General features: G+C 58.2%; 1 protein-coding gene across 1 annotated transcript in view; it reads left to right on the top strand.

Moving 5' to 3' along the window:
* The first annotated feature begins 6381 nt into the window (after nucleotides 1-6381).
* LOC120385141 (alpha-2-macroglobulin-like protein 1) overlaps nucleotides 6382-17509 on the top strand; it is a 60033-nt gene continuing 48905 nt past the window's right edge. The window contains exons 1-8 of the mRNA XM_039504246.1: nucleotides 6382-6671; nucleotides 7417-7606; nucleotides 8906-9068; nucleotides 10850-10902; nucleotides 13310-13330; nucleotides 14166-14319; nucleotides 16436-16520; nucleotides 16795-16924. Coding sequence (XP_039360180.1) covers nucleotides 6607-6671; nucleotides 7417-7606; nucleotides 8906-9068; nucleotides 10850-10902; nucleotides 13310-13330; nucleotides 14166-14319; nucleotides 16436-16520; nucleotides 16795-16924 — 861 coding nt within the window. The 5' untranslated portion in view covers nucleotides 6382-6606. The remainder of the gene's footprint in view (nucleotides 6672-7416; nucleotides 7607-8905; nucleotides 9069-10849; nucleotides 10903-13309; nucleotides 13331-14165; nucleotides 14320-16435; nucleotides 16521-16794; nucleotides 16925-17509) is intronic.

The raw sequence follows: 17509 nt of genomic DNA, 5'->3' as shown, positions 1-17509 counted from the left end.
CCCTTGGAAATCTTAGACAGACTCTGCGGACTCCCAGGGGGCTGCAGACCACAGGGTGAAAACCACTGTTCGGTGGGAACGACGGCCGTTCATGGACTCCTTAGACCTAGTTTGCCAGCCCCCGTTTGTCCTCGGGCCACAGGTGGAGGGAGAACCACTGACATAAACTGTTCAGAACAATCCCCATTTCCCCTCCGGCACTTGTGTTCCTGCCCGAATCCCACTGAGCTCAAACCTCCCACAGTGCCGCCTCCTGCTGCCACCCCCAAAGCAGCAGCACCAGCTCCTGTCCTGGGAACAAGTGGGAGCTGCTCTAGCAAGAGGTGTGGGCTTCCCTCCCTGGGCACAGACAATGGCTCCAGTGGCCCATGGCACCTCTGGGTGATCACATGGAGCAGGACCTCAATCCCACCCGGCCCACTGAGCCAAATAGCCCATCACCCCCCCAGGACAACAACCTGCTCCTGCTGCCACTTAACGTAATGCCGTGGCCGTGGCTCAAGGAGTAGCAGCCTGTGCTGAAGGTTCAAACACACAGAGGGATGTTGCACGCTCAGCACATACTGGACACTGCGGTGTGAAGCCTGGAGACGGAATTCAGACGGAATGTGTCAGACCCAGGGCTGGCTCAGCACGACCTGAGCCTTGGAGACGCAGCTGAAAACCGCAGAGCAGATCAAACGGAGACAGCGCAAGAGAGCAGTGGGTCCCTGTGCAGCCCCCAGGGGTCGTGTCCCACCAGCTGTTTTCCCTTTACGGGGACCCTCTGCTCCGATTGTGGATCCCCCCAGGTTCCTGGAGTCTCTTCAGTCTCTGTGTGGCGGGGGAGGCATGTGGGAATGGAGCCGTTTTCTCTAGGCCCTATGGGGTCCCTTGGTAGACAGGAGGCTCCCAGGGCCAAGGGGCGAGGTGGGAGAGGCCCACAGTGGAGGTGGTGAAGCCTGAGATACAGCTGGGCATGTGGGGCCTGTGGGGAGAAAGCCCTGACGGAGGGGAGATGTCTCGGGAGGGGGCAGTGTTCAAACCTGGCTGGACCCAGCTGGGTCGGGTTCTCTTGGCCCTGGCGTCTTAGCATCAGTTTCTGAGCTGAATCGTGTTTCTCTTATTTCCTGCCCATCCCCCGGCTCGCCAGGTCCCGTCGGGTAATTTCTTGTCCCCCCTGCTCTCTGCAGCTCTTCCCTAGCTGGCATCATTGCTGCATTTCGCTAACACGCCCTGAGGAGACTGGTCCATACGATGGGGCCGGACCCGTCCCTGGGGTGCAGATGAGCCCCCTCCCACCGCCCCAGCTAACAGCCACCCAGCGATTCTGGGTCAGCTCTGTTAGCAGCCTCCTGCCCCACACTTCCGCCTGGGGGATCTTCTCTCTCTTTGCTCTGGCCAGAAAGGCGGGAAGTGAACAGCCTCTGGGAAAGTGGCCCTGGGAAGCAGGAAGGAGAAGGAGCTAAACCTGCCAACCCTCAGGAGCAGCGGTGGGGCTGCTCTGGAGAGTCTATGGTGCGCTCTGTCTCTCAGGCCAGCGCTGTGTCGCTGTGACCCACACTCACCGAGTGCCCCACTCCCCCTGCCACTCGCTTGGGCCCTCACCGGCCATCAGAGAACGTGGCTCCCGTCGTCTCCCCAGCAGTGATGGGCTCCCGCTGGGCACCGCCAGGCGTTTCCTCACCGTGAGAGTCATTCACCTGGTCAGCAGGGGGCGCTGCAGACCCACCCCCTGACTCATTTCAATCCAGCCCTGGGAAAGCCCGGCACAGACCGGGGACAGGGCCGGGTCGGGAGGGGCAGGACACGCTGCCCCAGTCACTCGGTCCCAGCTCTGATTTCCGGGCGAATGCTGCTCTGGGAGACGCTCCAGCTGTGCCCAGACCCCACTGGGGCTGGAGCCTGTTTGGGTCGTTGGCTGGGGCTGTCTCGGGATGCCCAGCAGTGACCGAGGGCAGAATTGGGCTCTGTGATGCCAGGACTGGCCGTGACAGAGACCTGAGCCGTTCCATGGACGCCGATCTAAGGGATATGGACCCCAGGCCTGATGCCTGACGCTCACCCGCTTCCTGAATCACTTTCCCCTCGGCAGGGGCCTCCCACCCCACCCCAAGCTTCACCACCCCCAGAGGGCCCTGTCTGCCTGGTGGGACTGAAATCCCTGTTACCTTTGAACCGTCCCAGGGGACAAGTAAATATTTGAAGGTAAACCAGGAAGGGGCAGTGACCTGGGGCCAGATCTCTGCATCCCTGGAGCCAGGGCCAGCAGGCTGCAGCCTCCCTGTGCAGGTGTCTGCAGTGCCGGTGTCTGTGTGTGGGTGTGTGTGACAGACCAGCCCTCTCCCCTCCCCTCTTCCCAAACCCAGAGCTCCCTTGTGAGTCTCCCTGCAGGACCCAGCCAGTCCCAATGATCCTATATTCAATGTGGGTGGAAGAGACCAGGGCTGGAGCGTGCTCAGCGCAGATGCAATGTACAGTGACAAATATTCATAGCTTGGTAGATTCCAAGGCCAGAAGAGAACATTGTGATCATCTAGTCTGACCTTCCGTATAACCCAGGCCAGGGAATTTCCCAAATATAATTCCTAGAGCAAATCTTGTAGAAAAAACATCTAATCTTGATTTAAAAATTACGCTCACTGTTAAAAATGTTCACCGTATTTCCCATCTCAGTTTCTCTAGCTTCAACTTCCAGCCATTGGATCGTGTTAGACCTTCCTCTGCTAAATTAAAGAGCCTGTTAGCTGATATTTGTCCCCCATGTAGGTATGTATAGGCTGTAACCATATCACCCCTTAGCCATCTCTGTGGTAAGCTAATAAATTCAGCTCTTGAGGATATCACTATAACGCATGTTTCTAATCCTTTAGTCGTTCTCGTGGCTCTTCTTTGAACCCTCTCCAATTACCCACATCCTTCTTGCATGATGGACACCGGAACTGGACACAGGATTCCAGCAGTGGTCGCACTAGTGCCAAATACTGTACAGAGATAAGATAACCTCTCTGCTCCTACTCCAGATTCCCTTGCTTATGCATCCAAGGATCACATTAACCCTTTGGGCGACAGCATTGCATTGGGAGGTCATGTTCAGCTGATCCAGGCTCTCCCCCCCATTTGCTTCCCAGAATAGAGTCCCCCATCCTGTAAGTATGGCCTATGTGCTTTGTGTCTAGATGTGTACATTTACACTGAGCTACACTGGAACACATACTGTTTGCCTGTGCTCAGCTTGCCAAGTGATCCATAGAACTCTGTATCAGTGACCGGTCAGCTTCGTTATTTACCACTCCTCCAATGTTTGTGTTGTCTGCAGTCTTTATCACTGATGAGTTTAAGTTTTCTTCCAGGTAATTGATAACAATGTTAAACAGCACAGAACCAAGAACTGATCCCTATGCAATCCCCTCGATCAATAATGGTTCCCCATTCACAGTTACATTTTGAGATTTATCAGTTAGCCAGTTTTTAATCCATTTAATCTGTGCCATGTTATTTTATATTCTTCTAGATTTTTAATCAAAATGTCATGTGGTATCAAGTCAAACGCCTTACAGAAATCTCAGTAAATTACATTGACACTATTACCTTTATCTATTAAATTTATAATCATCAAAAAATATATCAAATTAGTTTGACGGGATCTGATTTCCATAAACCATTGCAAATTGGCATTAATCATGAGAGTATCTTCTAATTCTTTATTAACCAAGTCCCATATCAGCCACTCCATTATTGTGCCAGGTATCCATGTCAGACTGACAGGCCTCTAATTAGCCAGTTCATCCCATTTACCTTTTTAAAGTATTGGCACAACATTAGCTTTCTTCCAGTCTTCTGGAATTTCCCCAGTGTTCAAGACTTACTGATAATCACCATTAATGGTCCAGCGAGCTCCTCAGCCAGCTCTTTAAAAACTCTTGAATATAAGTTATCTGGAGCTGCTGATTTTAAAGTGTCTCACTTTGGTAGCTGCTGTTTACCATTCTCTCTAGATACTAGTGGAATGGAACGAGTGTTCTCCCCTTCATGTGACATGACAACTTCATCTGTTTTTTCCCAGATACAGAACAGAAATATTTATTGAACCTTTCTGCCTTTTCAGCATTCAGGAGTGACGGACGCTCCCTAAAATTGGGGGGGCCACCGGCACCGAACCATTGCCCCACCCCCCACCACCACACCTTCTCCCTGAGGCCCTGCCTCCACACTGCTCTTCCCCTGGAAGTCCCACCCCACACTGCCCTGTCTCCCCAAGCCCCCACCCTCACACCAGCCATTCCATCCGAGGGACCACCCCTGCGTCACCTCTTCCCCCAAAGACCTGCCCCCCATGCCACCTCTTCCCCTTAGACTTCTAAATGTAATGGAACCATGGCCCCCTGCCCATTCCCCCACTCCTGCTCCGGCATCCCGTCTCCATTATTATTGATAATTCAGCCATTTGAGTTGATAATGGACCAGTACCATTGTTAGGATTCAGTTTGTTCCTAATATACTTTAAAAGCTCCTTCTTATTGTCCTTAACTCAGCTGGTCATAGATTTCTTCATATGTCATTTTGCTTCCCTTATCAAGTTTCTACAGTCCTGATTTATATTCATTTCTGTCAACTTCTCTTTTCTTCCCTTTGCTATACTTCATTTGAAAAAATATTTTATAGCTGCTTTCATTTGCCCTCTGAGCCAGGTCAGTTTTTTAACCAGTTTGATTGATTGTGGCTTTTGGGACATCTAGTAAAGTGTTCTTAAATAATTCCCAGTTTTCATTCACATTTTTCTGATTAAATTCTTCTTCCCGGCTGGTTTGCCTCATAACTGTTTTCAGCTTTGTGAAACAGGCCCTTTCAAACCACTGAGTGAAAATATTACTGGTCTGGACTTTAATCTGTTGGCACATTGTAAATGTGATGGAGTCAGGATCACCTGTACCTAGGCTACTGTTCATGTTTAGTTCTGTGATCAGCTCCTCTTTATCTCTCAAGGCGAGGGCTCATATAGAACACTCCTCTGGCGGATGGAACACTTTTTGAGTTGGGAAAATATATAAGAAATTCCAAAGACATTTTAGTACTGGCAGCACCAGACCGCTAGCATGTGTCACTCACATTGAAATCCCCCAGGATCACACAGCTTCTTTTCCTACACCCTATAAATAGCTGCATAAGGAGCCACTCATCCTGTTCCTTCGTGTGATTTGGTGATCTGCCCCAGAAACCAGCTAATTGCTAACACCCCATCTTGTGCTGTATCGGTTAGGACACGGATCCATAACCATTCAAGATCATTTTCTCCCAAGTTATCAGTGAAACACTCTACTGACCATGTGCAAATGGCAATGTTCTGTACTTTATAACCTAGCCAGATTGACGTGGATTTTCATGGCAAGAGGAAAAACCCTTCTCTTCCCCTAGCACAATCCCCCTGCCAGATTTCAATTGCAGGCTCTAAAGCATGAAGGCACTAGAACTCCTCAACAAAATGGTCAGGAAAATGGATTGCCCTGGAAAAAACGATCTGTGTTAATGCTAACCATGTTCTCAGAAATGGCACAATTAGTTTTTGCTGAAAGTTTACAAAAGAAATTCAACGCAAGGCAGAGCCTGAGCATGGAAATTTCATCCCCAGCTGTCCCCGTTTGGGAAAGTTAGAAACGATTGTGAATGCGGTTTTCATGAGACGTGTTCAGCAACCCCAACATTCTCCTCATTTGCATTGCAGTAGTGGGGTCGCTGCCCGAACCCACTTTAACGAACTCATTTCTCAGCAAGCTCCTCCCCCCTGCTCCTGCCAGGGCTTCCTCAGCATCCCGGCTACTGCACCACCACCGACCCCCAGAGGGGTCCCACCCCGGGGCCGGTGCAAGGATGTTTCGCGCCCTAGGTGAAACTTCCACCTTGCACCCCCCACGCCCCCGCACTGAGGCAACCCCCGCCCCAGCTCACCCCTGCTATGCGCATGAGCACCCCGAGCACGCCGTCGCTGCTTCACTTCTCCCACCTCCCAGGCTTGCGGAGCCAATCAGCTTAGGAGGCAGGAGAATTGAAGCAGCCACGGTGTGCTCAGGGAGGAGGCAGGGCAAGGGTGAGCTGGGGTGGGGAGTTCCCCTGCGTGCCCCCCCCTTGCTGCCGGCGGTTCTTCCCGCACTCCCCTACCCCAGCTCCCTCCGCCTAAATGCTGGCGGTGACCAGGACGGCTGAAGATCCGGCTGCCGCGGTCGCTGCCAAAGAAAATGGCGTCCCCCAAATACCAGTGCCCTAAATGGTTGCACAGGCCCTGTCCCACCCCCTGCCGTGTGACCAATGCAAGGGGCCCCCTGGCTCGTCTGACCCTTTGCCAGGCAGCATCCTCTGACTCAAGCTGCAAGAACCTGTCAGAACCTCGAATCCAGCAGCTGGGGGTGGTGGGTAAATATTGTCCTGGCTGCGTCCCCAGCCCCAGCCAGAGACCTGACACGACCCTTGTTTACCCCGGATCAAAGGCGAAGCTCCAGCTCCAGAGTCTGTATCAGGGCAGAGCAGGCTGGTCTCCAGCACAGAGCGTGGGGGAGAGGGAGGAAGAAGGATCCAAAGGAGGGTGACGTGTGTGTGTCCCCTTGTGCCTGCCCGTCTGCCTGCACCCCAGGAATGGGGGCCCCAGTAACCTGCCTGCTGCTGCTCCTGCACCTCACAGCTGGGACATCTGCAGAGCCGTAAGCCCTGTCCGTGTCTGTCTGTCTGTTCATCTGTCTGTTCGCGATCCTCTGCGGCCGCCTGCTCCCGTCAGCCTGTCACCTCCTCAGGCCGCGGCCTGTCTCTGCCTGCGGGTCTGTCTAGCCCCAGCGCAGGGGGCCAGGCTGGGCTGGGCCTCTAGGCACCAGTGCAATAGAACAGTAATTACCCACGAACCCAGCGCATTAAAACAACGTCTCAGCAGAACCGGGCAGTGCCCCGACGGTGCAAACGCCGAAGGGTTCCTGCGAGGGCGGGCGGAGGCCCCGGGGTGCAGACTGGGGTGGGGGTGGGGGTGGGCCTGTATCTAAGCCGGTTACTGGCTGCAAAGGGCTCAGGTGCTCAGCACAGCCCCAGACTAACCAGCCTTCCCCACCCCCCACCCCCCGCCGTGCACAGGGGTCTCTGCTCACTCTCAGCCCCACTAGCTGCCCCCTTCTGGGCAGACTGAGCAGCCGAGAGGCCGGGGATGGAGGGGGACTGAGTCCCTGTATGCGTCCCCCGGGGCCCCTCCAGCTCCACGGGAGGCAGGCTGGGGCGGGGGATGTAGCGAGGGGACCTTGCCCTGCCCCTGCCCTGTGGTTAGAGAAACAAATCAGCCTCCAGCACCATCGACCCAGCCCTGTCCCAGCAGGGGGGACACTCAGAAATCGGGAGTCACACCCAGTCCTGGGGGAGGCTCTGAGCTGTCCCCTCCCCCACTGCCCCGGTGCTTTCCCCCCCCAGGCACTATGTGGTGGTGAGCCCAGCCGAGCTCTACCACCCGCACACGGGGACGGTGTCAGTTCATCTCAGCGACCTCAACGAGACCGTCCGGGTGAGCGTCCAGCTGGAGAGGGGGGATGGGCCCAGCGCTATCACCCTGCTGGAGAGAGAGGTCCGGGAGCCCCGTCTGCACGAGAATGTGCGCTTCCAGGTGAGCCCCCGCCCGCAGCCCTGGGCACGGCCCCGGGCACTGGCCCTGGGCCCGGAGCCCGTCAGCCCCGGGTCTGCAGCACCAGGCCAGCTGGTCACTCAATGGGCAGCTGTAGCCAGAGAACTCGAGCCCATCCCTCAGCAGCGACAGGCAGGGGGGAGCGGGGATGGGGTGGGGGGCACAGAGCGCCCTGGCTTCCGACTCCATCGAGCGCCCCAGGTTCATGCTCCTTCCCATTCAGGGCCCCCAGCCTGGGGAGGGGGGTTGTGACAGATTTTCGTTACCAATCTGCCTGGAGCGTCAGGTGATCTGGCTGACGCTGCAGGATCGTTTGGGGGGGAGATGACGAACACACCAAGTGTTTACATTTTCAAGCTTTATTAATAAAATAATAAAATACAGCAGAGAGTGCTGGGAACGCTCCCACGTCACTCAGGGGGAGAAAGAAAGCTTTAGAGCCCCAAGCCCTAACCCACTTTGATACTCACACACGCACGACTGAGACTGGCCATGTCTGGGTGTTACGTCAGAAGAAGAGAGGGGGAAGGTGGACGGGAGTGCTGTCCAGGGCCCAGGTCGTCCAAAGATCTGCTGTGCTCTCCAGATTGCTCCAGCTCTCAGGAGGGTTTTAAGTCCTGGCTCATCGGGGGTGGGGTGGGGGAGTGCTCCATTCGGGGACCTCTGCTCCTGGTGTCCTCTGTGCCAGTGCAAACCAGCTTCCTGTGGCCTCCTTGACTTTCTCCAAAACACACCAGCTAGACTCTGTTGTCCTCTTTGTTTTCCTCTGTGCAAGCCTTCGCTTGCCTCGCTTGTTATGGGCTGGCTCTGCAGGTCTGCGTCTGTTCAATTAAATCTTCCTTTCTCACGGTTGGTTTGTGGATTCCGGGCCCCCCCTTTCTTGGCCGGCAGCCGAGAGTCAGATGTGTGCTGTGGCCTTGAGCTGGCTGGAGTTAGCATCTTATCTTCGGACTGAGCTTGCTGGCTGCAGTGTTGAGTTAACCTGTTCTTTGCTTTTGTCTTTCTCTCCCCCCTCGGCCTCTCGTACCTGCAAAGGAAACTTCCACTCCCCGCTCACACACCTTTGACCCTTCCCAAAATGCTTTGCAATGCTAGCAGCAGCGTTAGAAATATACAATGCAGATCTGCCTTCCCAGGGGACTCCCTGAGGGCGGGGGCCATTGGGTTGTGACAGGGTTCCTCACAAACACCACTGCTCCCCCACCCCCGTGCAATAGCGGGTCTGTGCCACGACCGGCCCATTACCAGCCACTGTGGCCTTGCTGGGGTCCCCGTGTGCAGGTTCCAGCCCCGTCCGGGGGGCAGCAGGAAGTGGCAGAGCTGCACGTCTCGATCCGGGGAGATGCCTTGCAGTTCTCTGAGCGGAAGAAGGTGCTGCTGCGGGCGCTGCAGCCCGGGACCTTTGTGCAGACGGACAAGGCCGTCTACAAGCCGGGACAGACAGGTGAGAGGGCAGGAGCTGCTGGAGGGAGTTTCCTGGGGCCCCAGGCCCTTGGGATGGGATGGGGGCCTAGCGAGGGATTCGGGACTCTCACTTCTAGGCCTCTGTCTGCACCCATTACCAAGAAATCCAAAGCCTGAGGCCTGTTTGGGGGCCTGTCTGGAACCAAGTGGGGGTCTCAGCCCCTCCTTGGTGATGGCACAGACACTGCAGGGGGCACCGATCGGCCTCCTCTGGCGGCCTCAGCAGGGAGGCGGGGGTTGGCTGGGCCCTGGAGGTTGAGCTCCATGAACAGCAGGTATCAGAGGCTGGGGGACACTAACCTTCCCCAAACAGCCCTGCGTGGCCCTGACCACGCTTCGTCCCCCGGGACCCTCCTGCTTCTCGCTGGCGCCTGCAGCTCTTCCTCATAACCGGGCCCCGACTGGGGTGGGCTGGGGCTAGGGGCCTGTGGTCAGGACTCCAGGCGGCTGGAGCTGGTGCTCGGCTGCCCGGCGCTCAGGCCTGGGGGTGCTGAAGGCTGCACTGCCCGACCAGCGCAGGGGGAAGGTTTGGCAGGCGTCTGGTTTTTGACCGGAACGCCCACTCGAAAAGGGATCTGGTGGCTCCGGTGAGCACTGCTGACTGGGACGTTTAAAGTTTGGGTGGTGGTGCAGTAGGGCTAAGGCAGGCTCCCTGCTTGCCCTGGCTCTGCACAGCTCCCCGGAGGCAGCCAGCATGTCCGGCCCCGAGGCACAGGGGCGATCAGGGAAACTCCATGTGCTCCCCCACCCTCAGCGCCGGCTCCACAGCTCCCTTTGGATGGAAACTGCCACCAATGAGAGCTGTGGAGGCAGTGCCTGGGGGTGCGGGCATCACGCACTGCACAGAGCTGCCTGACCACCCCTCCATCTAGCCTGGGGTAGGCAAACTATTTGGCCTGAGGGCCACATCTGGGTGGGGAAATTGTATGCAGAGCCATGCATGTAGGGCTGTGGCAGGGGGTTGGGGTGTGGGAGGGAGTGCAGGGTGTAGGAGGGGGCTCAGTGCAGGAGGTTGTGGTGCAGGAAGGGTGTGGGGTGCAGGAGGGGGCTCGGGATAGGGGTTGGGGTGCAGGAGGGATGCGGGCTTCAGCCTGGTGCCGCTTACTTCGAGTGGCTCCGGGGTGGCAGTGGGGCTAAGGCAGGCTCCCTGCCTGCCCTGGCCCCACGGCGCTCCCGGAAGTGGCCAGCATGTCTGGCAGTGGCTCCTGGGGGTTGGGTGGGGCAGGCAACTCTGTCACACTCTGTCCTCACCTGTGGGTACCACCCCGAAATCTCCCATTGGCTGCTGTTCCCCTTTCCCAGCCAATGGGAGCACTGGGGGTTGGGGATCTGGGGGCTGCACCACCTGCATAGTGCTCTGAGGCTGTGGGCTGCACCACCCACCCATCCAGGGCTCCACGGTGGAGGGTCTCAGGCAGCCTAGGGCTGGGGCGAGGGAGGGGGCATCTGCGGAGGGGTGGAAGGTAGGGCTCTAGCCTCTAGTCTCTGACGGGGACAAGAGGGCAGGAGGGGGTGGGAATTGGGGCCGGGGACAAGCCTCTCACATGTCGCCCTTGCTGAACTCCCTTCCAGCCGCCCAGGGCAGGGCTGCGGGGGGAAGTGGGGGGAGCTGGCGCTGCGCTGCCCGGGCTGGGCCCATTCTGCGGGTTCACAGAGGCCGTCAGTGCCCAGGGCGTCCGGCTGCCACCTTCCCCAGCTGGGAATTCACTCAGACAAACCGAGCCGGCGCTGATTCCCGCCTCTGCCTCTGCTCCTTTGCAGTGAAGTTTCGAATCGTCAGTTTGGACAAAGACTTCGTTCCCAGTACCCAGAAGGTGAGAGCTCGGGTGGGGGGGGCAGGGTAACAGGGCCCTGGTGCACTGGACATGTTAGGTTTGTCTACACCAGGCAGCCTGTTCATCCGGTTTGAAATCAGACAGTCCTCTTCTTGGGTGGTTTGCCCCCGTCCAGTACATGCTTGTGTCTGGTATTGGATGGGGGGCGCCATTTGGCAGAGCGCACTGCTCTGCCCCTACTGGCGTGAACTCACACACACCGAGTGTGCGAGGACACGCCAGCGGGGACAGGCTCACGCCATTCCTGGAAGTACCGGGATGTCCTGTATTCTGGGAATGCCTCAGCCGCCACCCTGGTCTACATCAGAGTTTCTCAAACTGGGGTCTGTGGACCCCTGGGGGTCCCCGATCAAACTCCAGAGGATCCGCAGGCCCCGCTCATCAGTTTCTCCTCCTCCCTCTATCTCCCGGAGGCTACTGAAGCCAAACCGGGAGATTTCAGGTGCTAAAAGTCCGGTCAGCTGTGCAGCAGGGCTAAAGCAGGCTCCCAACCTGCCCTGGCTCCGTGCTGCTCCCGGAAGCATCCATCATGTCCCCGGGGCGGAGGCAGAGGGTCTCTGTGGGCTGCCCCCGCCCTGAGCGTGTGACGGAGCTGTTCTGGCGGGACCCAACTGAGAGTGCCAAATCAGGACCAATTGCTCAAACAGGGCAGTTACAGCCCTAGGCTGGGGTTTTTCCACCTCTAAGGCAAACCAAACCAGCCAGACAAAAAGGACTTTGGTCTCACCCCACTGGCTAACCACAAGTCACACAAGCAATTTCCTTAGACACTCCAGTCTCCCAGTATCACCACCAGTGCACTCGCCCTGGGGATAAATGGTTATGAAAACCAACACCCCAATAAAAGAAGAAGGTTCCCTCGATCCCAAAGGACCAAGCCCCAGACCCAGGTCAATATACACATCAGATCTTACCCACAAATCACGCTGTTGCCAATCCTTTAGAATCTAAAATCTAAAGGTTTATTTACAAAGGGAAAAAGGTAGAGAAGAGAGGTAGAATTGGTTAAATGGAATCAATTCCATACAGTAATGGCAAAGTTCTTAGTTCAGGCTTGCAGCAGTGATGGAGTAAACTGCAGGTTCAATTTAAGTCTCTGGAATGCATCCCCCGCTGGGATGGGTCCTCAGTCCCTGGTGTAGAGCTTCAGTTTGTAGCAAAGTTCCTCCAGAGGTCAGAAGCAGGATTGAAGACAAGATGGAGATGAAGCATCAGCCTTATATTAGGCTTTTCCAGGTGTAAGAATCTCTTTGTCTTCACTGTGGAAATTTACAGCAAAATGGAGCCTGGAGTCACATGGGCCAGTCCCTGCATACTTTGCTGAGTCACAAGGCGTGTCTGCCTTCTCTCCATGGGTCCATTGTGTAGCTGACGGTCCTTAATGGGCCATCAAACAGGCTAGGCAGAGCTAACACCAGCTTGTCTGGGAGGCTTCCCCCAGAAGCACAGCACAAACTTGAAATACTGACAGCATAGAGCCAACATTCATAACTTCAACTAAAATGATACAGACATATAGACAGCATAATTATAATCAGCAACCCAGAACCTGGTCTTAGACACCTTATATGACCCCCTTTACTTAGGATTTGGAGCCACTACAGGACCTTGGTTGCAACCCATGTTCTATATGGTCCCCATTTATATCAATAACGTCACAGAGCGCTAACGTTTGAGAACCGCTGGTCTACACTGCTGCAGGGGGCGAGTCTCCCAGGGCAGGTAACAGCCTTGCAGTAGCAGGGCTTGTGCTGGCCTGCTGAAAACAGCCGTGTGGAGCATCCCCCTGGGCTTCAGAGCCCAGTGCCTTGGGCAGTGGCCACTGTTGGTTGCAGTATCTTCACTGCGCAGAGAGGGTTGGTTGCACATTGCACGGAGCCGTAGTGAGCGCGGTGGGCACCCACTGGCTTTAGTGCAGTCTGTGATTGGCTGTGGGTGCCCCCCCCGATGATAGTCATTAGCACCTTTCAGCCTAACCGTGCCGTGCGCTGAGTGAGGTGGCAGAATCGGGCCCAGTGTGGAAATACAGATTGACAGCTCCCCTCCCAGCCACCTCGCCCGGGCACTGGCTGCAGCGCAGACCCCCGGCCCTTAGACTGTCCCTTGGCAGAGACCCCAGCATCTCGCCCTGCTCCTCCACGCACAGACCAGCCACCCACTGCCCTGTACCCGCCACCGCAGGGTGGGACACGGGAGGTGCGAGGGCTCCAGCCTCATGGGCTCCCCTTCCTGTCCCTGCTCCCTCTGTCACCCCCGCTGCTGTCCCCATGATCCCCCATGGCCCCAGAGACACCCCGGCCCTGGGGAGGTCACAGGCAGACCCGGGGGCAGTGGGGGGTGTTTCCTGTCCCTCTAACCAGCCATCTCCTGTCTGTTTGCTTTGCAGCTGCCCCTGGTGACCGTGCAGGTCAGTCTGTGCCTCTCCAGCATCCTCCTCTTCCTGTCTGGCTCATCCGAGGGCACCCGGGGGTGTTCAGTGGGGGGGATCCCAGAGGAGTCTGGGCTGTGACCACAGTGTCCAGCAATCCAGCCCTAGAGCCTCTGCCCTGCTGTGGGGGTGCAAAGGGTCCCAGAGCACAGGGCGTTTCTGGGCTGGGCCCCATGGGGGGCAGGGAGGGGATATTTGTGCCATCGGGTTACGTCCTCCCCACCCCGAGTTTGCAGCATCTGGGGGTGTCTGTCTGGGAGGCAGGTGGGTTTGGGCCTGGCTGGGATCCCTGCCTGAGTCACTCACCCCGAATGTTCCCAGCCCCCGAACTCTGGGTCAGGCAGTGACTTGATCAGCCGGTGGGGAACTCAGCGGGGAGCACCCTTGGGAGCCTGATGGGGAAGGGCAGGGGAGGAGGGAGGGTCTCCGGGAGCAGCAGGGGCAGAGGGGAGGGGTGGAGGTTTGGGGAGGCTGTGTGGGGGGAGGGGGGCAGGGAACGTACCCCCAGAGGCCTAGCACTGGGATGGAAACGGTCCCTATGGCGAGTTCCCTGGGCTTTGTCCAGGCTGGAGATGGGGTGTCCCTCGGGAGCCTGTTCCCCCCAGGGGCGGTGCCCTCGGGTCAGGGCTGAGAGGCGCTGGCAGGGGCCCCCTTACCCAGCAGCTGCCCGGCGGTGCCTGCTCCAGGCTAAGGAGAAGGATTTGAGCCCCCGGGCGTCGATCCAGCCCCCGTCGGCAGCACGAGGCTCTCGGGGGCTACCGGGGACGAGCCGTGTGTGGGGGCAGCGGCTGAGCAGGGCGTGTCCGTTTGCCAGGATCCCAACGGGAACCGCATCGCCCAATGGCGAGATGTGACTCCGCAGCAGGGCATCGTGGATCTGTCCCTCCCGCTGTCTGCAGAACCGGCCCTGGGGACGTACGCCATCGAGGCGCAGGGGACGAGGCACTCGTTCAGCGTGGAGGAATACGGTGACCAGCGGGGCCCAGGGCAGCGACCGAGGTCACGGCTCCAGCATGTGTCCCCCACCTCCATCTCTGATCCTCCTGGAGCACAAGGGGCTCTTCACACATACACACCCTTTCCAGAGCTGGTGTTACTGGGAGCGGGAGGGAAATGTCAGCAGCCCCTTCTCCATCCTCCCCCCCCAAAACCTCCTCTGTCTGCTTCAGGGGAGGAGGAGAGAACAGCTCTGATGTCTCCCTTGAAAAGTTGCCACCTGCCCCGACCCACCACACCTGCCTCCCTCCCCCCACTTCCCCACATACCCTGCCCCTCAGCCCCCCTCCCACCACCTGCTCCCACCTTTCCCCTTCTGGCCAACCCCCCCATTTTGCAAGTAGGAGGGAAAGAGCAGGCACCCCGCAATTTCCTGCCCCAGCTGGTGGCCCATCCCAGCGCTGCACATTCACCCGGCCCCAACACACGCTCCCCTCCTGGGGCTTCTGGGCCTCGGAGCCGCCCAGCCAGCTCCTGTCAGTGCCCCAGGGCGGCCCAGACCCTGAGGGACAAACTGCCCTGGAATAGCCCACCCCGCTTCTCTGGGCTGAGCCCAGGGTGAATTTGGTCCTGTCTGGCCAGGCTGCCTGGCGGGGCCCTGCTGGGGACGAGGTCCCAGCCGAACACCAGCTCTCGGTGGGGAACAGGCAGGACCTCATCAGCCAGGAGAAACGCCCACGTCCACTGGGCTCCCATGGTCCCTGGCACGTCCTTGCTCTCTGCCCCACATGGTGCCTGGCACGTCCTCGCTCTGAGGCCCACGTCACCCCTGGTCCAAACCTCAGCTCTGGTGACCATACATCCCATTGTAGCCAGGACAGTCCTTTTTTCTTAAGCCCTGTCCCACTGACCCGACTTTTTTGGCAAAAGTGGGTATTTGTCCTATTTGCTCTTGCCAACTTGATCTGTGGGGGGCAGAGGCACATGGGAGGGGGGCGAGCAGCGATGCCAGCCCCAAGCAGGGGGCAGGCAGGACGTGAGCAATCAGTGACGCCAGCCCCAGCCCCAGCCTGTGGGAAATATCCTCACCCTACCTGCTATGTGCGTTCCTGCCAGCCCCACACGGGGCAATGGGGGGCTCAGGCCATCCCCATGTGGTGTCCCGGTTTTCCCTTTGGGGAATAGGGTCAGCCTGGCTCTAGCCCATGTCGTCCCTGGCACTGCCCCGCCCTTGAGCATTGGGGCCAGGCAGTGGGGGCAGAGGCTGTTTTTCAGCTTTACTGTCAGTGGGGTTGAAAAGGCTCCTGCTGCCTGGGGTTGCCAACTTCCCACTTGCACAAAACTGAACCCCCTGCCCCGCCCCTCCCCCAAGGCACCACCCCTGCTCCCTCCATCCCGCCTCCCTCTGTCATTCGCCCTCCCCACCCTCACTCACTAGCTCATTTTCACTGAGCTGGCTCAGGGGGTTGGGGTGCAGGAGGGGGTGTGAGCTCTGGGGTGGGGCCAGGGATGAGGGGTTTGGGATGCAGGAGGGTGCTCTGGGCTGGGATCGAGGGGTTCGGAGGGCTGGAGGGGGATCAGGGATGGGGTGGAGGTTGGGGTGCAGAGGGTGGCTCAGGGGTGCAGGCTCCGGGTGTTGCTTATGTCAAGCAGCTCCTGGAAGCAGCAGCATGTCCCCCCTCCAGCTCGCAGCCACGGTTCCCAGCCAATGGGAGCTGTGAGGGGCAGCGCTTGGGTCGGGGGTAGTGTGCGGAGTCCCCTGGCTGCCCCTATGGGTAGGAGCCGGAGGCAGGACATGCCGCTGCTCCTGGGAGCAGCACGTAGCCACGGCACACAGGGAGCCTGCCTTAGCCCCACTGCCCCACCGACCGGACTTTTAACGGCCCGGTCTGTGGTGCCAACCGGAGCCGCCAGGGTCCCTTTTCGACCGGGCGTCCCAGTCGAAAACCCGACACCTGGCAACCCTACTGCTGCAGCCTGCAGCCTCTGCCCAGCCCTGCTCCATTTCCGGGCCCTTCCCCTTCCCGCCCGGCCGGCAGGTTGGTGGGGGCTGCACGACCCGGGGAGAAGCGCCAAGGCCGAGGATCACGATGAAACCCCCGAGCCGGGGCTGCGAGTCGGTTTCACCCCGTCCCTCTCTGCCCCCAGTGCTGCCCAAGTTCGAAGTGACCCTGGAGCTGCCCCCCGTGGTGACGGTGCTGGATGAGACGCTCCTGCTGCGGGTGTGCGGGCGGTGAGTGTGACAGCAGCCCTGCCGGGCCGATAAAGGGGGGGCTGGTACAGCCCTGGGCCTGACTCCCCTCCCCCGCACCCCCAGGCCAGGATCTGACCTGCCTCTTCCCTGCCTGCGCCCCCCTCTGCCCCATGCTCATGGCCAGGCAGGGCTCCCTGGGGCTCTCACTCCCACCCACACGACCAGCCCCACCCCAGCAGGGACCCCCCCCCATGGGCAGGGGTGTTGGCCCCCTCCCCTCCCACTTACCCTCTCGCTCCCCTCTGCTAACCAGATACACCTACGGGAAGCCCGTCCTGGGGAGGGTCCAGGCCAGTCTGTGTTGGGAGGGACAACCAGCATATCCCTCGTACCGTCTTCATGCCAAGCAAACCGTGACTCTGTGCACACTGCTTATCGGCCAGGTGAGTGTGACTGGGGAGGGGGCAGGTACATGACATGCTGCTGGAGGAGGTTCCTCTCCATGTTTTTCTTACACTGGCCAGAGGGGGGCTGTGATCTGCCGTGATGATGTTGGTGACATTGGTGTAAAGCTGGTGTAAGTGCAGATGAATCAGGCCCTGGATCCTTCACGGTCCCGCATCTGGCAGGCTGGGTGTGGGGACATAAGAACGGCCAGACTGGGTCAGACCAAAGGTCCATCTAGCCCAGTATCCTGTCTATTGACAGAAGCAATAAAGAATCCTGTGGCACCTTATAGACTAACAGACGTTCTGCAGCATGAGCTTTCGTGGGTGAATACCCACTTCTTCAGATGCAGTGGCCATTGCCACATGCCCCAGAGGGAATGAACAGAACAGGGAATCATCAAGTGATCCATCCCCTGTCTCCCATTCCCAGCTTCTGGCAAACAGACACTAGGGACACCATCCCTGGCCATCCTGGCTAATAGCCATTGATGGACCAATCCTCCATGAACTTATCTAGTTCTTTTTTGAACCCTGTTATAGTCTTGGCCTTCACAACATCCTCTGGCAAAGAGTTCCACA

This window comes from Mauremys reevesii, linkage group 17 (genome assembly GCF_016161935.1).
Source record: "Mauremys reevesii isolate NIE-2019 linkage group 17, ASM1616193v1, whole genome shotgun sequence".
Lineage (NCBI taxonomy): Eukaryota > Metazoa > Chordata > Testudines > Geoemydidae > Mauremys > Mauremys reevesii.
This window is presented reverse-complemented; position numbering and strand designations above follow the sequence as displayed.